The 19030-nt window shown below is 40.3% G+C and overlaps 1 protein-coding gene across 2 annotated transcripts in view; it reads right to left on the bottom strand.

The window, feature by feature from the left end:
- WLS (wntless Wnt ligand secretion mediator) overlaps positions 1-19030 on the bottom strand; it is a 93313-nt gene that overhangs the window by 12159 nt on the left and 62124 nt on the right. For both annotated transcript variants that reach the window (XM_006919308.3, XM_006919309.3), the window contains exons 4-10: positions 14177-14338; positions 13055-13191; positions 10037-10205; positions 8343-8440; positions 7915-7978; positions 5823-5966; positions 4509-4592 (exon numbers count right to left, since the gene is read on the bottom strand). In XM_006919308.3, coding sequence (XP_006919370.1) covers positions 4509-4592; positions 5823-5966; positions 7915-7978; positions 8343-8440; positions 10037-10205; positions 13055-13191; positions 14177-14338 — 858 coding nt within the window. The remainder of the gene's footprint in view (positions 1-4508; positions 4593-5822; positions 5967-7914; positions 7979-8342; positions 8441-10036; positions 10206-13054; positions 13192-14176; positions 14339-19030) is intronic.

Here is a 19030-nt window from a genome sequence, read left to right on the forward strand (position 1 = left end):
ACCTGAATGGCTCTCAACAGACCGATGTCAGTGAGTGAATATGGGCAAAAGTATAGGAATGTACAGACAACCAGTGTAGATACATGGAGATAGAAAGGGGAAATAGAAACAGTCACTCTTAGAAAATATCTGATTGAAAAGTAAAGAAAAATTATTGCAGTTCATAGCAAATCATAATAATTGCACTTAAAAGAGGTCAGTGGGTAATAACTGTTATTTCATTTAAGTTTTGCTGTCTATTGTATTCCTTTATCATCATTTAAAACAAGTAGTTAACACAGATATTAGCAAAGCTAAGATTTTAAAAATAATAACAAGGATAATAACAGTTAACATTTATTCAATGTCAATGGTTCATCAGGTACTACACTAAGAATTCTACATGGAAGATATTATTTAGTCTAGAACTAGTCTAATAACTCTATGAGGTAGGTAGGTAATATTTCCACTCAACACATGGGTAAACTGTGGCACACAGAGGTACAACATCTTGCCCAAGACTGCTCAGCCAGAAAGTCGTGGTGGCTCTGACTCCAAAAGAAGGTGTTCTTACCTATTTATACAACACAAGAGTAGGAATATTATCTCACACAGGGTGAGTCACTTAAGTTAATATTTGAGGCAACCATTCTGTAAGGTCGAATGTCTTGAAAATTCACTTAATTGACCATAATGCACATTATACAGTATATATACACATGTTTTATTTAAATCTTATAGTAATATATATGCACTATATATCTCAGACATAATAATGGGTGGTAAATAATAAACTGTATATATGCAAAATACAATTTTAGAGTAGAACCACTGAAATGAGATGCTTATACTTTAAGGAGCACGCAGGAGCCGAGACGGAAGAAATAGCATTTTCACGTCCCCCTCCAAGGTTTGCTTTGAGACACATGCTCCTTGCTTAGAATGGAGTTGGAGAATTACCCATACACTTAATTTGTAATCTCTAAATGTGTTATTTTCTGCTGAGGGCAGAGTCGAATTTGCATAAATAAACTATATACAGTGTCGCTCTGCTGTTTGAAGACTCAATTGTGTTTTCCCCTCTCCTCTCTCAATTATTCATGCCTGAGCCATCCTGAGCTCTGAGCACATTCCCACCAATACACACCACAATAAGCAGCCTCAACAGAGCAGGCCTTGTAAATCCAAAATCTCATTAATACCAAAGCAGAGAGGTGACAGTCACCCCGTTTTAACTTTCAGAGAGAAAAATCAGGTAGCCCCAACCAAAATAAAACAAAAAGAAAAAAGATCATCTCCTCGCTGTATAAGTCTTATTTCTAAAAGTTCCTGTTTTTCCTGATTTAACATTTGAACAATTTACTTTTGTATGAAACCACCCAATTACACCCCTGGAGCCAAGCGAAGGTCAAATCCCTTTACACCCAGTAGTCTTGACAACCAACATTCCACTTAACAACAAGATTTCCAAATCCCAGACACAGGCTCTCTTACTGGAAACATTTCCTCTGTAAGTAACAGAATGAAGTGATCACACGCACACAAAAAAGAGCTGGGGACAGGCTCTCTGGGAGTTTGCTGCTTGTGGCTTGACCTGAATGTCAGACACCTGGGGGTCCCCTTAGCGAAGGTTGGTGACCTTCTCCCCTGCATTGCACTTCTGTTCCCTACTGCTCGTCACCTCTAAATGGAACGCCTCTTTCTTTTCTAGAGGAAAGGGGCTAAAATACCAGACTGTGTGTGATGTGCCATCTCTTGGTTGCTAGGACTGAGGCCATTAAAATGGCAGGCATTAAAAGACTGCACCTCAGTATCCAGCTACAAAGCCTCAAGGTCACTGCATTCCACAGCTTCCCATCGGCCTTTCATTCCTGGCCTCAGAGCTTCAATATCCTGGCGAGATCCCCTCGCATTATATTTCATGGGGCTTAAATGCAAGCTCTCCCAGCAAGCCTGAGAGTATAATGGGAGTTTTAATACATTCCTTTTACCTAAGGCTGGGATCTATTTCAAAAAGTTACCCAATAGGTTTTCTTTCAGGTGAGCTCATTGCTGAGACATTCCAAAATGACATTAAAAAATAAATCCTCTGATGACTATATTAATACAGTACCTGGGACACTGAGAGTTATGCCTGAAAATGTCTTAGATATCTATAAATAAACCTTAAAAAAAAATAACCCAGCAGGAGGAATGTGAGGAGCTAATGGAATCCAAAAGACCTCATTGCTACCCCCTTAGAGTTGAAATCCACTCTGGGCCGACGATTACAGCAGATATAAAAAGCCAGCCACAGGCTGGAGCTGTGTTAGAAAATACTGGGGCAATGGAATATTAATCTCTTTTTCTCAAAAAACCCCCCCACAAACTCCAGTCCTTGAGAGACTGACCTCCTTTGCTTTAAAAAGGTGCCCTCATTAAACATGTATGAGGTTAAATTCGGACAACATATAACCACCTTAAAGATCGGCCAAATGTCCCTTCTTGACTTCAGGTGGAAGAGACTGCAGAGACAAGAGTGAGTGGGATGGACTGTAGAGAATGACTTCGGCTTTCTAAAGAGGCAGAACACGTGTTAGGACCACAGTACCCTTTTTGAGAACATATTTTGGTATTGCCTTTTATGCCTCAGCCCAACTTACTTGAGGTTCTGTTTCTCCAAGCAGTGCACCCTGCTTTCTTGGCCTGTCAGATCTGGCTGTATTAAGTGTCACAGTATTACCAAGATACTGGAGGACTGGTAAGCATTTTGGTCACGCAAGGGAATCAGCCAAGGGATAAGTCAGGTCTCAGACACCCTTGTTTAAGCCTCAGCTGGTGGAATAAAAAACTCATTCAGAATTTGAAATATTTTTACTGCATTTGGAGTGGAGAATGAAGTGTCCAAGTTTTCGTAAACAAACAGTCTGATACAAATACAGCACTGTTGTAGGTCAAAGCAGATGTGATGAACAGAACTTAGGAAGACATGTATGTATATTTGTTTTATTTTTTTCTACATTCACTTTAGCCTTTAGCAGCAACATTAACACTGCCCCGTGGGCAAAGCTAACAGGACTCTAGTGGCTCCTAACTTGGGTTAGAGGCACTCTTGGGTGTCTTTGGATAAAATTCAAGGGGTCTATGACCTCGAATGAGAAAAAAACTGTATCTTTATTTTCATCAGTCTTTAACTAAAAGTTACTGTTTCTTTCAATTATGAATATAGAAAAATCCCTATAATATTAGTATTACCTATAATTTTGTCACCAATAGAGATCATGTTTTCATATCAATAAGTTATATATCTGTAATGTGTAAATTATAAGCATATATCATCTATCTATCTATCTACTAACCTATCTGATTCCATTTGAAATCCAGATTGTTTTATTCTACTCATTTAAAAACATGCAAAGAAGAGACTCATAGCTTTCACCAGGTTGCCCAAAGCATTCATGGAGCCTCTGTAGTACTAGAAGAAAACTTGCTAGCAGAATGGGGCAGGTCTTGTCCTAAGGCTCTATCTGCACTACTAATATTCTCGGCTTGGGCCAAATACAGAGATGACAGAGCAGTTGGCAAAAAAGTTAAAAGGACTGAGTTCTGATCCCTAACTTATTGTACGTGCTTTGGCACAACACTCACCCTTCTTGCTACTCATAAGGGCACAGCTATTCAAGCTCACAATGCGCCAGGCACACTGCACAGCATCTTCAAGCATTACTCCATGTGATCCTTACAGCTGCCTTCTGCGGGTAGTATTATTATATCCATTTTACAGATAAAAAAAATTAAATCTTAGAACTATTAAGGAACCTGTCCACAGTCCCACCCAGCTGGTAAACAATATAAATGGGAAATGTCTCTAGGGCCATTAGAATTCATACTGTAGCAAACTGGGATAACAATTCCTACCCTATTTATCCATAGGATTTTTGTGAAGCTCAAATGAATGACAGATACATAATACATTAGATTTAAACAGTACTTTCCACTTTCTAAAATAAGTTACCAATATTTTTAAATTATTAGCATTATTGAGATTTTCAAGTACAGCAAAGTGTTGAGTTTGGGAAATTATCAGCAGAAGAATGATTCTATCAAGAGGACTTTTAAATTTCATTTCATGTTACATGGCAATATAATTATTACAAAGAATGACTGATGGACTGTAAAAGGATTTATATTAATGCTAGATAAGGATCAAGTCAAATTAATACTTGCTTGTTGGTGTTCTGCTGCAGGGCTTGAAAAGTTTATTCTCTTAAGTTAATGAAACGAGCACCTTTCAATCTGGCTGTAGGCTTTTAACTTATTTAGTAACTTCTTCCCCCTCTGAGGCTGTAGTGAAAGGGAAAATTCAGTCCATTTCTGGCCAGATAATAACAAGTCCCAGACTGGAGCAGCCTAAGAAGACATGGCTTCATGAGCTGCACAGCATTATCGCCTCCCTGCTCCTTTCTCAGTAGCTTTATAGAATTTTTTTGCGCAGAGCAGACAGACTTCTCCAGGGGCATTCTCACCCTGACCCCTCAGGGCCCACTTACCTGACTAACAATGAAGAAGATGACAGTCATGGCAGCACAGGCCAAGGTGATAAGCATGAGGAACTTGAACCTGAAAATTAGCCCCTGTTAGGTAAGAGAAAGACTCATTTAACATTCCAGCAGCTACCATCAATCCTTTTCTCAATATATAAATCTATAAAAAGCTAATTTAAAAAATCTATTAAACCAAGTCCCTAAGAGTGATGGTAAAATAATTTCACATAGTAACATTTCTCCTGCAGAGGTGAATGTGGCTGAAAAATGTATCCAGCCAAATATTTCCTATATTCTTATCTCTCATGAAACAGCAATACCAGAGCCTGGGAAATTATATTCACAGCACGTCTTGGGGCTGCTAATTTCCCTGCTAAGCTGGTTATGCTTCTCTGCAAGGGTTCAAAGTTACCAAATCCAAGTTTTCTGCGGTTGTAATAAAATTCTGCTCCAGTGAACAAAAAGAAATATGCATATTAATCAACATGAAGTGGATTTGGTTGAGATTTTTCATGTGTCACTCCAGCTCTAGAGACAAGCAAAGCTGGAGAAAGTACCCGGGGTTTCCTGAGGGCAGAACTGAAGGGAACCTGTGTTTTGGGGAGGGACACGTCTTATTCAGGGGCTCTCATCTGCAGATCCACTGCACATAGAAACACTGGGGTTCTGCGGTTTCTGTTTTTCTTCTCACAGAGGAATTAGGCCCATGTCTCTAAGGACAGCCACTTCAGCATGAGCCCAAGAGATCCTTGAGAAATTAAGAATGTGTTGCTTGTATTCGAGAGTTAAGGATGTTGAGTGCTTTTCTTGAATTAGGCACATAATGTATGAACAGAGATTACTGAACTCTATCTGAGCACCTGGCTGGATATTTCAAAGCGAGATGTGGGCTCCTGGAGTCTGGAAATCAGATCACCTGGGATGAACCCCAGTCTTAACACTGTTTCTCTGCAAGGAAACCTAAACTAATGCCTCACCCCAAACCAAATCCCATTTCTACCACACTCAAATCTCCCATCTAGTATGCACCCACATTCCATCCCAAAGCTGAAGAACCTGCTGGGCAAGTTTACTCCTCACTGGGGACAGAAAGACATTTATCCCACAGAAAACTCCAAGAGTTAGACAGGCTCGCTAAATGCTTCTCAGAATAGCCTCTTATTTTGCCCAGGGACTCTATAGTACATGTGAATCTCTCAATCTCTCTTTGAAATAAAAACTTCCACTCTCCAGGTGTAGGGGTGTGTGTGCCTGTGTGTTTACACATCAAGCAGGAGATGCTAAGTACCAGTTCCTGAATGACCCAAGAGATTTGCTTACCTCATAGTGCAGCCGCCGGACTTTGCTCATGGCTGGCAGGCTAGACTGCTTTCCGTTGATGTTTCGAAACACCTGAAATACCATGAAGCACAGAAACAGGAAGTAGAGACAGAGGCAGATCCCAGCCACAATGATGAAGGCCATCTGACAATGTCCAGTAAAGGAAATGGCAGGCTAGCCAAGGACACAAGCACTTCTCCCCAGCTCGGTTGGCAATACTCTTTATCTCCAAATAGTTAGGCAATTTTCAGAAAGATAAAAGATGAAAACCTAGCATTTTAATGCCAGTGATAGAGGTTTTCTTTTTTTAACCCCTACTGATGGAGGTTTTCTGACACAAAAGTACCACAGCAAGGAACGTTCCAAATTGTTTCTAAGCCAAATAAGAAGAGAAATGAAGATTTGCTTGTTAAACATGCAGATTCAAGGGCCCACCCTAGACCTAAAACACAGAATCAGAATCTGCTTTTTAACAAGGTCCTCAGGAGATGCATATGCAGAATAAATTTGAAAAGCACTAAAATATTGGATGTTGTTTGCAAAATAGTGACCAGGGGGAAAGCTGCATTAAAATCACCAGGAGTAAAAATACAGGTGGTCCAGGTCTCTCATCACAGATATATGGAATCAGATTTTCTAAGGGCTAAGAATCCAATTATAACCATCTTTGAGAACCAGTGGGCTATACTCTGGATTTTTATACGAATATTAAGATAGCTTAGAATCAGGAGGCGTGGGGTGGAAGTGGGTACGGTAGCAGCAGGTGCTAAGGGACACTGACCATGGGATTAAAGCAAAACCAGGAATGGAGTTCTGTTTGTAATCTTCTGTTCACCACAATAAAAACCTTGTTAAATGGACCAGGGAGCAGAAAAACAGATGGCCAAGGTAGGAGGAGTTGAGGATGGTGGCAATATACTTTGAGACCAATCAGGGTGACTTTGAGACCGATCTTTAAAGCTCAAGCTGAGAATCACCAAGGCTTTGGGTAGAGTGAGGTGGCTTGGGAGACAGCAGTCCTGATTCCAACTCCTTTCTGCTACAACTCTACCTCAAGCTGCATCGTTTAAAATATTTTAACAAGTGTGAACTCAGCATGCACATTTCATTAAATAACATATTTAATGAAATTTTCCTTCTTTCCTAAAATCAACAGTACCTTGGATTGAAGGGAATATAGTTATTTGCTGAAGGAGTTGAAATTTTATTTGTCAAAAGGGTTGGAGTAGACTTAGCATATAAATATTCCCTGTGTGGTGCAGCTAACATTTTTTGGTTGGGGGAACAGGGGAGCAGGAAGCTCAACTCTCATCTTTAAGATATGACACTACTGATTTAGTTTGCTCGCAACGTTCTTGTGATACTAAGAAGACAATATAAACATCATGGCCAGACATAGCGTATTTACCAACACATGACAAGATATTATCCAACAAGAAAGAATACAACTCAAGCTTTTCTCCCTTCTACAGGGAGAGTCTCAAAAGCATTTAACATATTATTCAGGAAGATAAAATATTTAAATCCAGCATCCTAAAAGGGATAAGCTAAGACTGTCACTTCTGCTTCATTAAGATGTCTCAGACAGAGTTTATGCCAACCAACCAGAAGCCCTGGTGATGCCTCTGGAACTAATCACCTTAGCCTTATCTCCACTTGGTCTCGGAAATGAACAGCAGCAGCATGGTATGCCAGCTCACCAGGGTCGCTGTAAGAAGTCTCACACACAGGCGACTTCAGAAACAGTCTCTCCCACAGGGACCCAGAGAGGAAACTCCAGGGCTCCAGGGAAAAGCTAGTCATGCTTCAGTCTGCAGTAAACAAGTGGAGAATAGATAGGGCACAATCAGAACAGCAATTCTGATCCCTCTGCCGTGGGGACGTGGTGCAATCTTCTTATTTTGCTTGCTCTCACCCAGGCTTGAAAGCAAGCATTAATTCCTCTCATTATTTGCTTTAATTGTGCTGTTATCATTGGTCTAAGGATCAAAGCTCTGGCTGAGCACATATGGAGAACATCATTAGAAAATGATCTTGGGGACCGGGCAGCTGGGGGAAGAAATAAAACTCTGAGCTCATCCAGGAAGGATACAGCCAGCTCTGTTCCAACATCTGTAGTCCAGATACTGTAGAAGGGATTCGTGAGTTGTACCCCTCTACAAAGAGAAACAAGATGGAAAGGCAAGACACAATTAGTACAGAGGCAATGGGCAAATTTCCTTTTTACATATTCTTAGCTTTTCAGTCAGAGTGGTAGGGGCTGTATTTAGACCAAGAAAAGTCACAGAGGACTTAAAGACAAATGGAGTTTGAAGTATATGATCAGTCCAAATATTTTGCATCTTTAAAGCTTTGCCTTTGACTTAATCCCAAGCCTTATCTGAGGATGTGACCATGTCCAACACTTTTATTCGACAGACCTCTAACCACCCTTCTCCCTTTTGAATACTCTTCCTAAAGAGCTAGGAGTGGACATGGTGACAGGCATTTCAGCCTAGAGACCCACAGGCATCTGCTCACCTCTCACACATGTCAAATATGAAGAGGCAGAAAGAGCCAACAGCAATTGGTCCAACTTGCTTCCAATACCCTGCTATGTGATTCCGCTCATGCTGATCCTGATGAAAGCCAAATTGAGACATGAAATAAAGACAAGGAGAGCAAAGCGATTCTATAGATGAGTCAGTCATTCAAACAATCCTTGACGACAACTTATTGTATATTGAGCATCACGCTAGACTCTAGGCATACGAAAATGAGTAAGACCAAAATCTTTGTTCCTAAGAAACTCACTTCTGTCAGCCCGTCCTTGAGGGCTCTCATGGTAATAACAACAGGATGCTATAGGAACACTAAGAAAAGCTTTGTAGTTTAGTGGGCCACAAAATCACTCATTCAGAATTAAATTCCTATGTGATTTATCATTTGTGTTTGTTAAGGTGGGGTGGTCCCCATAAGATAAAGACTGTAAGGCATTAAAATATGTCAAGTGTAGGAGGTCTCTTATGGTTAGGAAAACAGATACATGTTTTCCCTGTTTTTATTAAAAATAAGAATGATTCTTCTTGATGGATATACAAAGACACTAAAAGGCAGAAAATGAAGGAATGTAAAGTGAGAAAATGGAGAAAGGCAAAAGACATATCTTAGCATCCGGGCTGGACCAGGTAGGACAGTCCATACCAGCCTGCTCTGGGCAACCCACCCTGGTAGTCTGTCCTGCTGCTGTATCTGAGTCCCCTCCACTCTCAGTCCCTGCTGCTGATGGTTCATCTCAGTGTGTCACTGCTGGTGGACCCCTCATGTCTACCCCAGCAGTATCCATTCTGGTTGGTCATACGGAAGTTATCTTGGGAAGAAGTGTTTGGTTCTGTATAATGTCCATTATAATTCAGCTGGGGTGGGGAGGAATCATATAGGTGTGAGGTCTGGGCAAATCCTCCTCCTAACTGGGTTCACTGGGACTGTCTGAGTTTGCAGGCTACACTGATTTAGTCTGTAAAATTTGTGCCACACAAAAGAGAGTCTCCATACATATTTTGCAGTTTCCATGTCTTTAGTTTGAAACTAGATGGTCTCCTCTTTACTTGCCAGCTCTCACTGGTCTCCTGGAAGGGCTACAATGCTTCAGAAGCAATGATCAAATGCAAATGAAATTTAAAAACAGTCCACTTGACTATGAAACCCAAGTGCCCGACATGCGGCCCAAGTTCCAGCTGGCATATCATTCTAGCCACAATGTGATGATGGCACCGTTCTTATTTTTAACCATGGTACCTTCAATCCCTCTTGAAATATGATTTGGTGTCTGTGCAAATCAGGAGGTCAGTATTTCAGGGTAATAGGAGTTATTAGGCCACCTGGATAAATTGCCAGCTGGAAAGAACTGGGCCCACATTCTCCAGTGGTTACCTTGGTCCTGGGGACAGGCAGAGCAGAAGCCAAAAGATAAGAAATAATGATCATCATTAACATTTGTGTGTTTACTTTCTGCTACATTATTCACATTTAAATCTCACAAAACCCTATCTATAAATTCCATGTTATAGATGGGGAACCTGAGATTCAGAGTGATTTAAGTCAGTTGACTATGGCCATACAGCTAGTAAGTGGTGAAGGAGGAACTTGAACTGAGGGTCTGACTCCAGAGCTCACTCTTGTAATCACTAATTTATTCTGCCTCGTCCACTGTCCCTTCCCCGGTGGACTCTTACCATCATGTGCTCGCCACAGAAAATAATCCAGAAGGAGAGAAGCATTGCATAGAAGATACCCTGTCGAATATCACCAAACAACAGCATCCAGGTCCAGTCGAACCCAATGGAAAACCATTCCACTGGGATATTGATAAAAGTCATGGAAATTCCAAGGGCAAAGATGACTCTGATGGTGAGAAAATGTCAGGAAAACAACTTTACTCATTTGGGAGGCAGATCTTCAAAAATCAGAAGCCAGTTTGGGGAACTGAGATGTCATTTATTAGTGCTGAAGCCATATGATTAGTTTCCTATCTCTCATAATGAGTTTCTATACAGAAATGCAAAATGTCTTATTCTGTTGGCACCACTGCAGAATAAAGGAGTGTTGCATTAACTTTTCAATATAATTGAACCTAACTTACTTAATCCCCAGGACTTTATTTTGGTACCAACTCAGATTAAGAGCTTCTTACAATGTTTTGCCCTCCCTTGCCTTTTTAATCAGACCTCATTGAATGTAATTATCCTCTCTTACATATCCAGGTTAGCATTAAGAACACTCATTATTACTATGATATCCTCAGAACTATGAATTACATAGGCATATGCACTTCAATAATAAGTGACTCCAAACAATAATAAATACAAATTCTTTTAGCTGCTTTCTTAGTTTTTATTTTGCTTTTCTATCACACAATTAATTGCCACTTCTCTATCAAAATATCATTCAGTCACTGATTTATTCCTACTTCCGTTCATACCAATGAAATACATGTTTGTTAAGCACAGATCATGTGACAGGCATTTATTAGGTCTATAGATAAATAAATAGGACCAGTTCTTTTACTTATAGAGATATATTCAGTGGCTGAGCCAGATAAAGAGAAAGTGTGATAAGCAATGTGATAAAAGTGTACACAGGCTGCTACCAGGACATCTAATTTTGACAGACACAGAAATGGACCTGAGTTGTGAGTCAGGGTTAGGGAGGTGGAAAGCAGAGGGAAAAGCCTGGATGGAGGCAGAGAAGCCTGGAACAGACTGAAGCATTTTGGGGATCTGCATGTAGCAGGAAACAATAGGACATGATACCAGAGAAGCGAGAAGGGCTGAGCTCATGAGGGAACCTGCATACCTCAGCAGAGAATTTGCAATTTATCCTGAAAGAACTGAGGATCTAATAAAAAAAGGTTAAACAATTGAGTGACATGATTCCTTTATTCATTCAAAAAATTCATATTTAATGAGTTCCTACTATGTGCCAGTCACTATTCTAGAAGCCAGGGATATAGTAACAAACAAAACAGACAAGTGAAACTTGCATTCAGATGTGGTGAGAGAAAGGGTATGGAAGGGAAGATAATAAATAAAAAGAGTGAGTATTATGAAGAAAAATAAAGTAAGGTAAGAGAATGGAATGTGATGGGATGCTATTTTATATATGGTGGACAAGGAAAAGCCTCTAAAATAAGAGACTTTAGAGAAAGGACTGAAGGATATGAGGAACTGAGCCTCAGAGGTAGCTTAGAAAGAGTATTTTAGATAGCAAACAGCAAGTTCAAAGACCCTGAGGTGAGAGCATGCCACCAAGGGGACTTGTGGGTTAGGTAGAAAGGATAAGGGATGAGATCAGCATTACAAGGGTCCAGAACATCTAGGGCTATAGGCCAGGGCAAAGGAGATGCAAAGCCGATAGACAGTTTCCAGCAGAGGAGTGACATGATCTGATTTACACTTAAAAAGGAACAATCCGGCTGCTCTGCGAATAGATTATAGGGAGGTAAATGGAAGAAGCAAGGAGAGCAGTTGAGAGGCTATCTCCAATAACCCAAGAGAGAAATGATGGTGGGTTAGATTAGGGCCGTAGCAATGAAAATGGTAAGATTTCTTTGTGCGTTGGATGAGAAGTGTGAAAAAAAGAGAAGTAAAGGATGACTCCTACATGTCTAGCCTAATCAGAGGACACATGGAGTTGACATTTCCTAAGATGGGAATGCCTGGGAGAGGAGTAAGTTTGAAGTGGTAGGAAATCAAGTGTTCTTTGCACATGTTACATTTTTGTGCAAGTGAAGACGTTGAATAAACAGCTGGAACATTTGGGTCCAGAGTTGGGAAAGGCTGGGGTTGATGATTATAAATTAAGAGTTATCATTTAGGTGATTATTCAAATCATGAGACTAGATATCACCAGAGTAATAAGCATAGCTAATAAAGAGAAAAGCTCCAAAGATTTAGCCTTGGCTCTAAAGTTTAAGAGGTTAGAAAGTTGGTTGGAAACAGCAATGGAGATTAAGTAATGGTCAGCAAAGAAGGACAACCACAAGAAAGATGGAGGAGGCTCTGCGAAAAAAAAGCGAGTTATCAATTATGTCAAATGCTGATGATGAGTCAAGAAAAGTGAGGATGGAAAAATGACCACTGTATTTGGAATGTGAAGGTCACCGGTGATCCTGTCAAGAGCAATTTAAGGAGGGGTGAAATGGATTTAAGAAAGAATATATTTCTATATACAGAAAGATATACAGATAAATTTTTTAAGGACTTGTGAAAAAAAAGAAAAAGCAGAAAAATGGTGTGATAGCTTCAGGGGAAGTAGAAAAAGGAAGATTTTATTTAAGAATGGAGGATGGTGTGGAGTGTTTGTACATCAATGGGAATAATCCAGAAAAAAGGGAAAAGTCCATAACATGGAAGAGAAAGGGGATATATCTATAGGAACATCATCTTTCTGGTGGTAAGAGAGGTTGGACTTAGGAGAGAGGCAGTTCAAACACTGTAACAGAGATAAATAACTGACTCAGACCATGGGAACAAGGAGCAAGGACATAATAAAAAGCCAAAAGAGATTAGGATTTAATAATAATTTGCATGGGAAAGCTAGAGGAGAAAAAAGAATCCAAAATGACTCCTGGTCAAATCAACAGCCCAATTAACACACTGACCACTTGAACCAGACCCCAGCAAAACCAGGAGCATGGCAGGCAGATCATGCAACGCTGTGTTCCTTTAGAGTGCTCCAAAATCAGCTCTTACTTTTCCAGAAGCACTGGCGGTCGGGACATCATGGTGATCCTTCTCCAATACCACACCATAATGATGAAGATGCTGGGTGTAAGGAAGGTCTTCATGGCAAACCACACCTTGGTAAAGCCTCCATTTTGGTGGATTCCCTAGAGCGATACCAACAAAATTTTGAAGGTGAATGTATCTTCGTATTATTTTCTACCAGCAAATGCATTTTGGAGAGAGGTGAGGGGAGACCTTGTCTGCTAAACTTTCAAGATCAAGAGCTTTCACATTCACGGCATGTATTTTCCCCAAACTTCCCCAGCTCCTTCTCAGGTATTATAGAAATATAAAAGTCATAAAAATGGACCCACTGTATACTAAGGAAATGATTAAGAACATGATCAAAGATTTTTCTGTAAGGCTTTCATTGAAAAATTGGAGATATCTTAGTTGCCCAAAAGGTTGAGATGGGGAAATGCTAAGTGGTATTGCAAAGTATATATGCATTATATTCACAATAATCATTAAATTTAAAAAATAAAAAACAAAACCAATAGAGTATGATCCCATTTTTGTAAGTGAAAGTTTATATATAGAAAAAAATCTGGAATCAAAACCTCAATCATGGTTATTTCTCTAAATGGTAGGATTTAAAGGTAATTTTTATGTTCTGTGTGTTTACTTGTGCTTTCTAATTTTCTACAATAAATAGGTATTTCTTGTGTGATTACCTTTAAATTAAAAAAATTGTCTCCTTTCTCCATGTTCTAATTTTTTCCCTGTTTAACAAAATGGAAAGAAGCTAAAACACCACACTGTTCCCTTTACCATTTGTACTTACAAGTTGAAACATGTAAAAAACAATTACTTTTATATTGGTGGTATTCATTATGCAATCATGATCATTATAATAACATCTTAAATGGGCACAATAATTGCATTATTTTCTATTTCTGTAATCTTGCAAACAAATTTATGCTCTCAGCTGTCATGTGTTATTATTCCTACTTCTCAGATGAGGTAACTGAGGAATGGAGATACCAAGAATGAGATGCAAGTTCCCTTCCAATATGCATGCTCAGGAACCAGTGTTCTTAGCCAGTGTTTTAGTGCCACAGGCTGCCTAGGTCAATTAGACTCACTTACCACCAACCGAATATCTTTTATCTCCCCGATCCCAACATTGATTTTCTTCTTCTCATTCACAGGCAGCCGGATATTTAGAAGATAGTACTTATGAGCCACAGATCCAATTTCCATGAAAGGAAGAACATCACATTCATAGTAACGGCCCTCATGCTCTGAAGTCTAGAAGAATAACAGAGAGTTTCAGGCAGGGCCACTAATTCCAACAAAGTCTGAATTATCTTACCTTTGCCTACTATCGCCAATGCTAAATAGCTAATGCTTAAAGGTATACTTTAGAGGTACAGATAATAAGGCACACTGGAGGCAATGGTATCCATTGGCTGCCTCACCCCTTGGCAAAAAAAGAAACACCAGCCACATATGAGGTAGAACCAGAAGTGTTAGGTAAAAAGCAGAAATCTCTTCTATCTCTTTACACTTTACACTTCAATCTTCATTTAAGCCTCACATCAGATTAACCTGATCTACCAGGACTGCAGGTTTAGTATTTGCAGCATATCATTGGAGACCTGTAGGGCTCTGTGGAACAGTCAACTTCTTAAATGTTCAGGAGGAAACTCTTGCTGACGTTCTTCATAGTCTTTGATGATGGCTAATTACTTGTATGGTTTTGGCCAGCAGGATATGTTGCAAGAAGCTACTTTTTATTGATTTGTCAGAAAAAGAAGAAACTCCAGGAGCCCTTGGAATTTGGAGAAGACAGAAAGGAATGAAAGGTGATAATGGGATTAGTTTGTTAGAGGAGGCCCTCTTGAAATTTTCTGCCTCCAAAGCTTCTTAACTGCTTAAGAGGCAAGATGGCAGAAGGGAGCAAAAATTTTAATTAAACAAAAATTAATCCATTTCTGAAAAAGCTTCTTGGACTTCCTGGCAAACAATTAAAGAAGTACTGCCCAGAGTATGGCAGTAGGAGATTGGAGAGTAGAGGTATAGGTTGCTTTTGAAAACTAAATTCTGCTCTCCAGTTACCAAAGCTCCTGGCTGTGTGTCCCTGTTAGAGGAGGGTTAGGGAGATAAATATGGGCTTGTACAGGCATGAGCTTTAGCAGCCTTCGGCTTTTCCCTGATGAAAGGGTTTATATGCTAGCTTCAATGTTTACCGGGTATACACCTCCTAATCAAGTGATAGGGGAGACCTAATTTGTTATTCCTAAACCTGAATACTCAGAACTTCTATAATCTTTTTGTTAATCTTCAGAGTAATAACTCTAGTGTGTAACTGCAAATCTTCACTGCTTCAAAATGATTTCTCTTTCTCCTTGATTCAAACTGGCCTTGGGCTCACTTGCTTCTTTTCTTTCCTTATTCTTCTGCATTCTGCATGACCACTCCCTTAATCATTAAGCCCTTAGGTCAGCATCAAACAGTTTTAGGAACAAAGGCCCAGGTCAGCTAACCACAGAAAGAGAATTTTTCTGTCAAACTAAAGGTAACATATTGCATCTTGCAGCTACACTTCCACGAAAGTGGAAAGACCCTACCAGAATCCCCTTAAAACCAGAAAGAACAATGCCATGACTGACATTGGGACCTGATACAATGATCAATTGCTTCCTACCCTAGCCCTGACCAATCAATAGAGCCCAAGACCCCAACTCCTTCAGCTACTAATGAGTTTCCCCCTATATAACCTATCCCTAGAGGCCATTTGGGAGCCAGGTCTTTGAGTGCTAGCTCACCTGTGTCTCTGGGCTTGGCGCCATTTCCCTAAATAAACCTCTCCTTTCTTTGCTGCAAACTCCGGTCCATGCCTCTTTTGGCTTTGACACGTGCAAGCCAAATGAACCTCTTATACTCAGTAACAAATCGAGCAATCAGAAGGAAGATAACAAGGAGTCTATATAGTCTAACTACTGTATGAAGGGTCTTCTGCTCATTCAACGATCTTGAAGAGTTCTTTATTAGAAAGTCAGAACTTAGAGTACAATAAACAGACCATTGTATAGAGATAAGAGACACATACGACGAAAGTAGAGGTAGAGCAAGTAAATATCTGGCTTATATGTTTCTTTTACTCTTGCATTCCCTACTCATGGCAGACATCACTAACCAATCATGATAGTTTTTTATTCTCTAACATTTGAGGGGCTCTTATCAGAGCTACTGGTTAATTAGAATTGGCTTGTGAGATTGAAAAAATTCCTCTGTAGAAAGAATCTGCCTCTTCCAAACTTCAGCTGCAGGCTTGGTTGATTCCTCCTGTATAGGTGGTCTTTCTCTCCTCTCTGCTCCTTTCTCTCTTATACTTAAAAGTCAGGGCTGATATTAGGCCTCTGAAGAAACTACTGAAAATACATTACAGGCTCTAATTCAGCCTCAGATTAAGCTGTACTAAGGAGGCTAATCACGCCTGTGGTAATGGTAAGAAGAGAGTTTTCTGATGTTTCTAGTCAGTCTTATTTCTATAAATTGACAGTTTAAGGGGGAAGGGAACAAAATCTATTTAGTCTAATGCCACTGACTTAATTATGCATCTCATCCATAGTCTCAAAAGTACTAAGTAGTAGTATTGGGTTCAGGGCACGAGTCTTCCAAGTCCAGCCTCCAGCTCTGATGGGGAAGAGCATACTTGAATGCAGCAGGAACTGTTGTAGTCGGAAATGCATGAAGAGAGGCATTGTTCTGTGATAAGGAGGACACTGAACTTCAAGCCAGGAGACCTAGAGTCTTATCTTGACCTTGCTCCTTGTTGGGTACCTTGTGAAGGTTACCCACATCATTTGGCCTCACTTTCCTCCTAAGTAAAACAAGAAAGTTAAATAAGATAATCTCCAGGGTTTCTTCTAGTTCCCTGTCATGGGTCTTTGGGTGTCCTCTACTTCCGTTTCTCTATAGAGAGAGTAACATTACCAACCCATGAGACAAATGTATCTAAGTTCAACAAATCAGACACACTGAATTCTGGGATCTGGGCCCAGCCTACCTGTCTCGAAGACAAATTCGCTGTATTCTGTTGGGGACTTTTTTTATGCACTGAAGTTCTACTTCTGCATATATTTAGAGCAGTTAGGGAAAAAGACACTCCTCCACCTTTCTTTGCTTCCTCCCATCTCCCTCATCCCTCCCCCAACTCCAGCATGAGACTGACTAATTAGGACAAATTACAGCAGGTGGCAACTTGACTTTTTTTTTTAACTTCACAATCCACCAGGGACTAAAAAGCTTTAAAGCAATTTCTCATTTAATCTTCAGACTCAAGACTAAATTTCACTGCAATCAGAAAGCATAGATTAGATGATTCACTTCCTTCACACTTCTCAAGGTTTAATATCTTTCTTGAAAGGGATCAACACATCCTAAAGATAATTAAGCAACCATCATTAAGGAGCAGTTACGGGCTTCTTAATGACCTTCCCCTCACTCGCTTCTCAGAGCCTTCTAAGTGTGTAAGTAATGTGAGAAATGATTTTTCCCTTTTCTGAGGATGAAATTCCATATCCCAAAGCTTTATATCCTTTAGCTTAGATATCCAAACAGTTTCGCTGTGGAAAGATGCAAAATCAACTTGCAGCGACAGCTGGACGGTTTTAATTTAATTTTCTCTGTTGCATACAAAGCTCTGAAAATGTTAGCTACTCCTCTCTCCTGCTACCTCCAGTTTCTCTCTACCATTCGTTTTTACTTACTGATTGCCCCACTCTAAGAGCTTACCCTAAACAATTCCAAATGGCTTTTTTGTTGAAGAGGGGCTATATTTAATATTCAGCAAAGGGTCTGGGGCAGTGGCTCTCCAACTTTATCCAGCTTAAGAGAAAGACTTGAAATTCTGTTAAACACAGACTCCTTGGCCCTGCACCGTGAGATTTTGATTCAGTAGGTTGAGGTATGACCTGAACATCTGCATTTCCTACAAGCTCTCAAGTGATGCTAAAGCTTTTGGTCCTTAGACCATACTTTCTGTAGCTCTGGTCTAGGGAACCTGGGAAGGGAGATATAACACCAGGTGCCCCAACAGGTGCTTATGTATGGGATGTACGAATTGCCCATGAGAGTCCTGGTGGCCCATTTGGTGAACCTCTTCTTTCATTCTCAAACATGTCCCAGACTAGATGTTAAATGATAAGGTCACCCTACTTATGCCTATCATTTCATAAAGACTCCCATGGTAGGGAGTCTTTCCATGCAGAAGAGAAACTGTAGCTCAGCCAGATTAAGTAAACTTGCCTAACGTCATGCAGAGAATAGGCGATACAGCCTGGAATTGAAGTCAAGTATGTTTTGCTCCAAATCCACACTTTGAACTAATGTCAATGCTGTGAATCTGCCCCACCCTATCTGACCCCTCTTCAGGACAGGATGAAAAGGGCTGGGGCATGGTACTCAGAAGCCTCAACCTGCTATTCTTACCATGTCATAGGGAACCCCAACTTGACAGTTATCGACAAAAGCAAAGTTAGGAAAGGCTAATGCTACGGGAGGAGAGGAAACTAAAGCAAACAATGGAGCGGGCACCACAAAGCTGTCCAAACCCTTCAGGAGCAACTGATCTGAGGATGTCATGTGACAACAGACTCGAGAAAATAACTTAGCAACATTCTTCAGAGAATGTACTTCTGTGCAGTTTGGCCTCTCATGAGCTTCACACAAAGAAAACAAGACCGTTTCTGTGCCAGAAGGAACGTCAGAGATCACCTAGCTCATAGCACTCCATGTCAGTCCCTGAGGGATGTGAGTAACCACAAGCAGTAAGAATGGCTCCATTTCCCCTTCACAGAGATGTTCAAGAGCGGGTAGGTAAACAGAGTTGGGGATGAGAATGTCAGGGAGGCAAGTATGAGGGTAGCACCTGGCTTTTGAAAAGGGCCCCGAGATAATTGATCCTTGAACCATCAAATCTCACTACGTTCTGAG

Source organism: Pteropus alecto, unplaced genomic scaffold (genome assembly GCF_000325575.1).
Source record: "Pteropus alecto unplaced genomic scaffold, ASM32557v1 scaffold25, whole genome shotgun sequence".
NCBI lineage: Eukaryota > Metazoa > Chordata > Mammalia > Chiroptera > Pteropodidae > Pteropus > Pteropus alecto.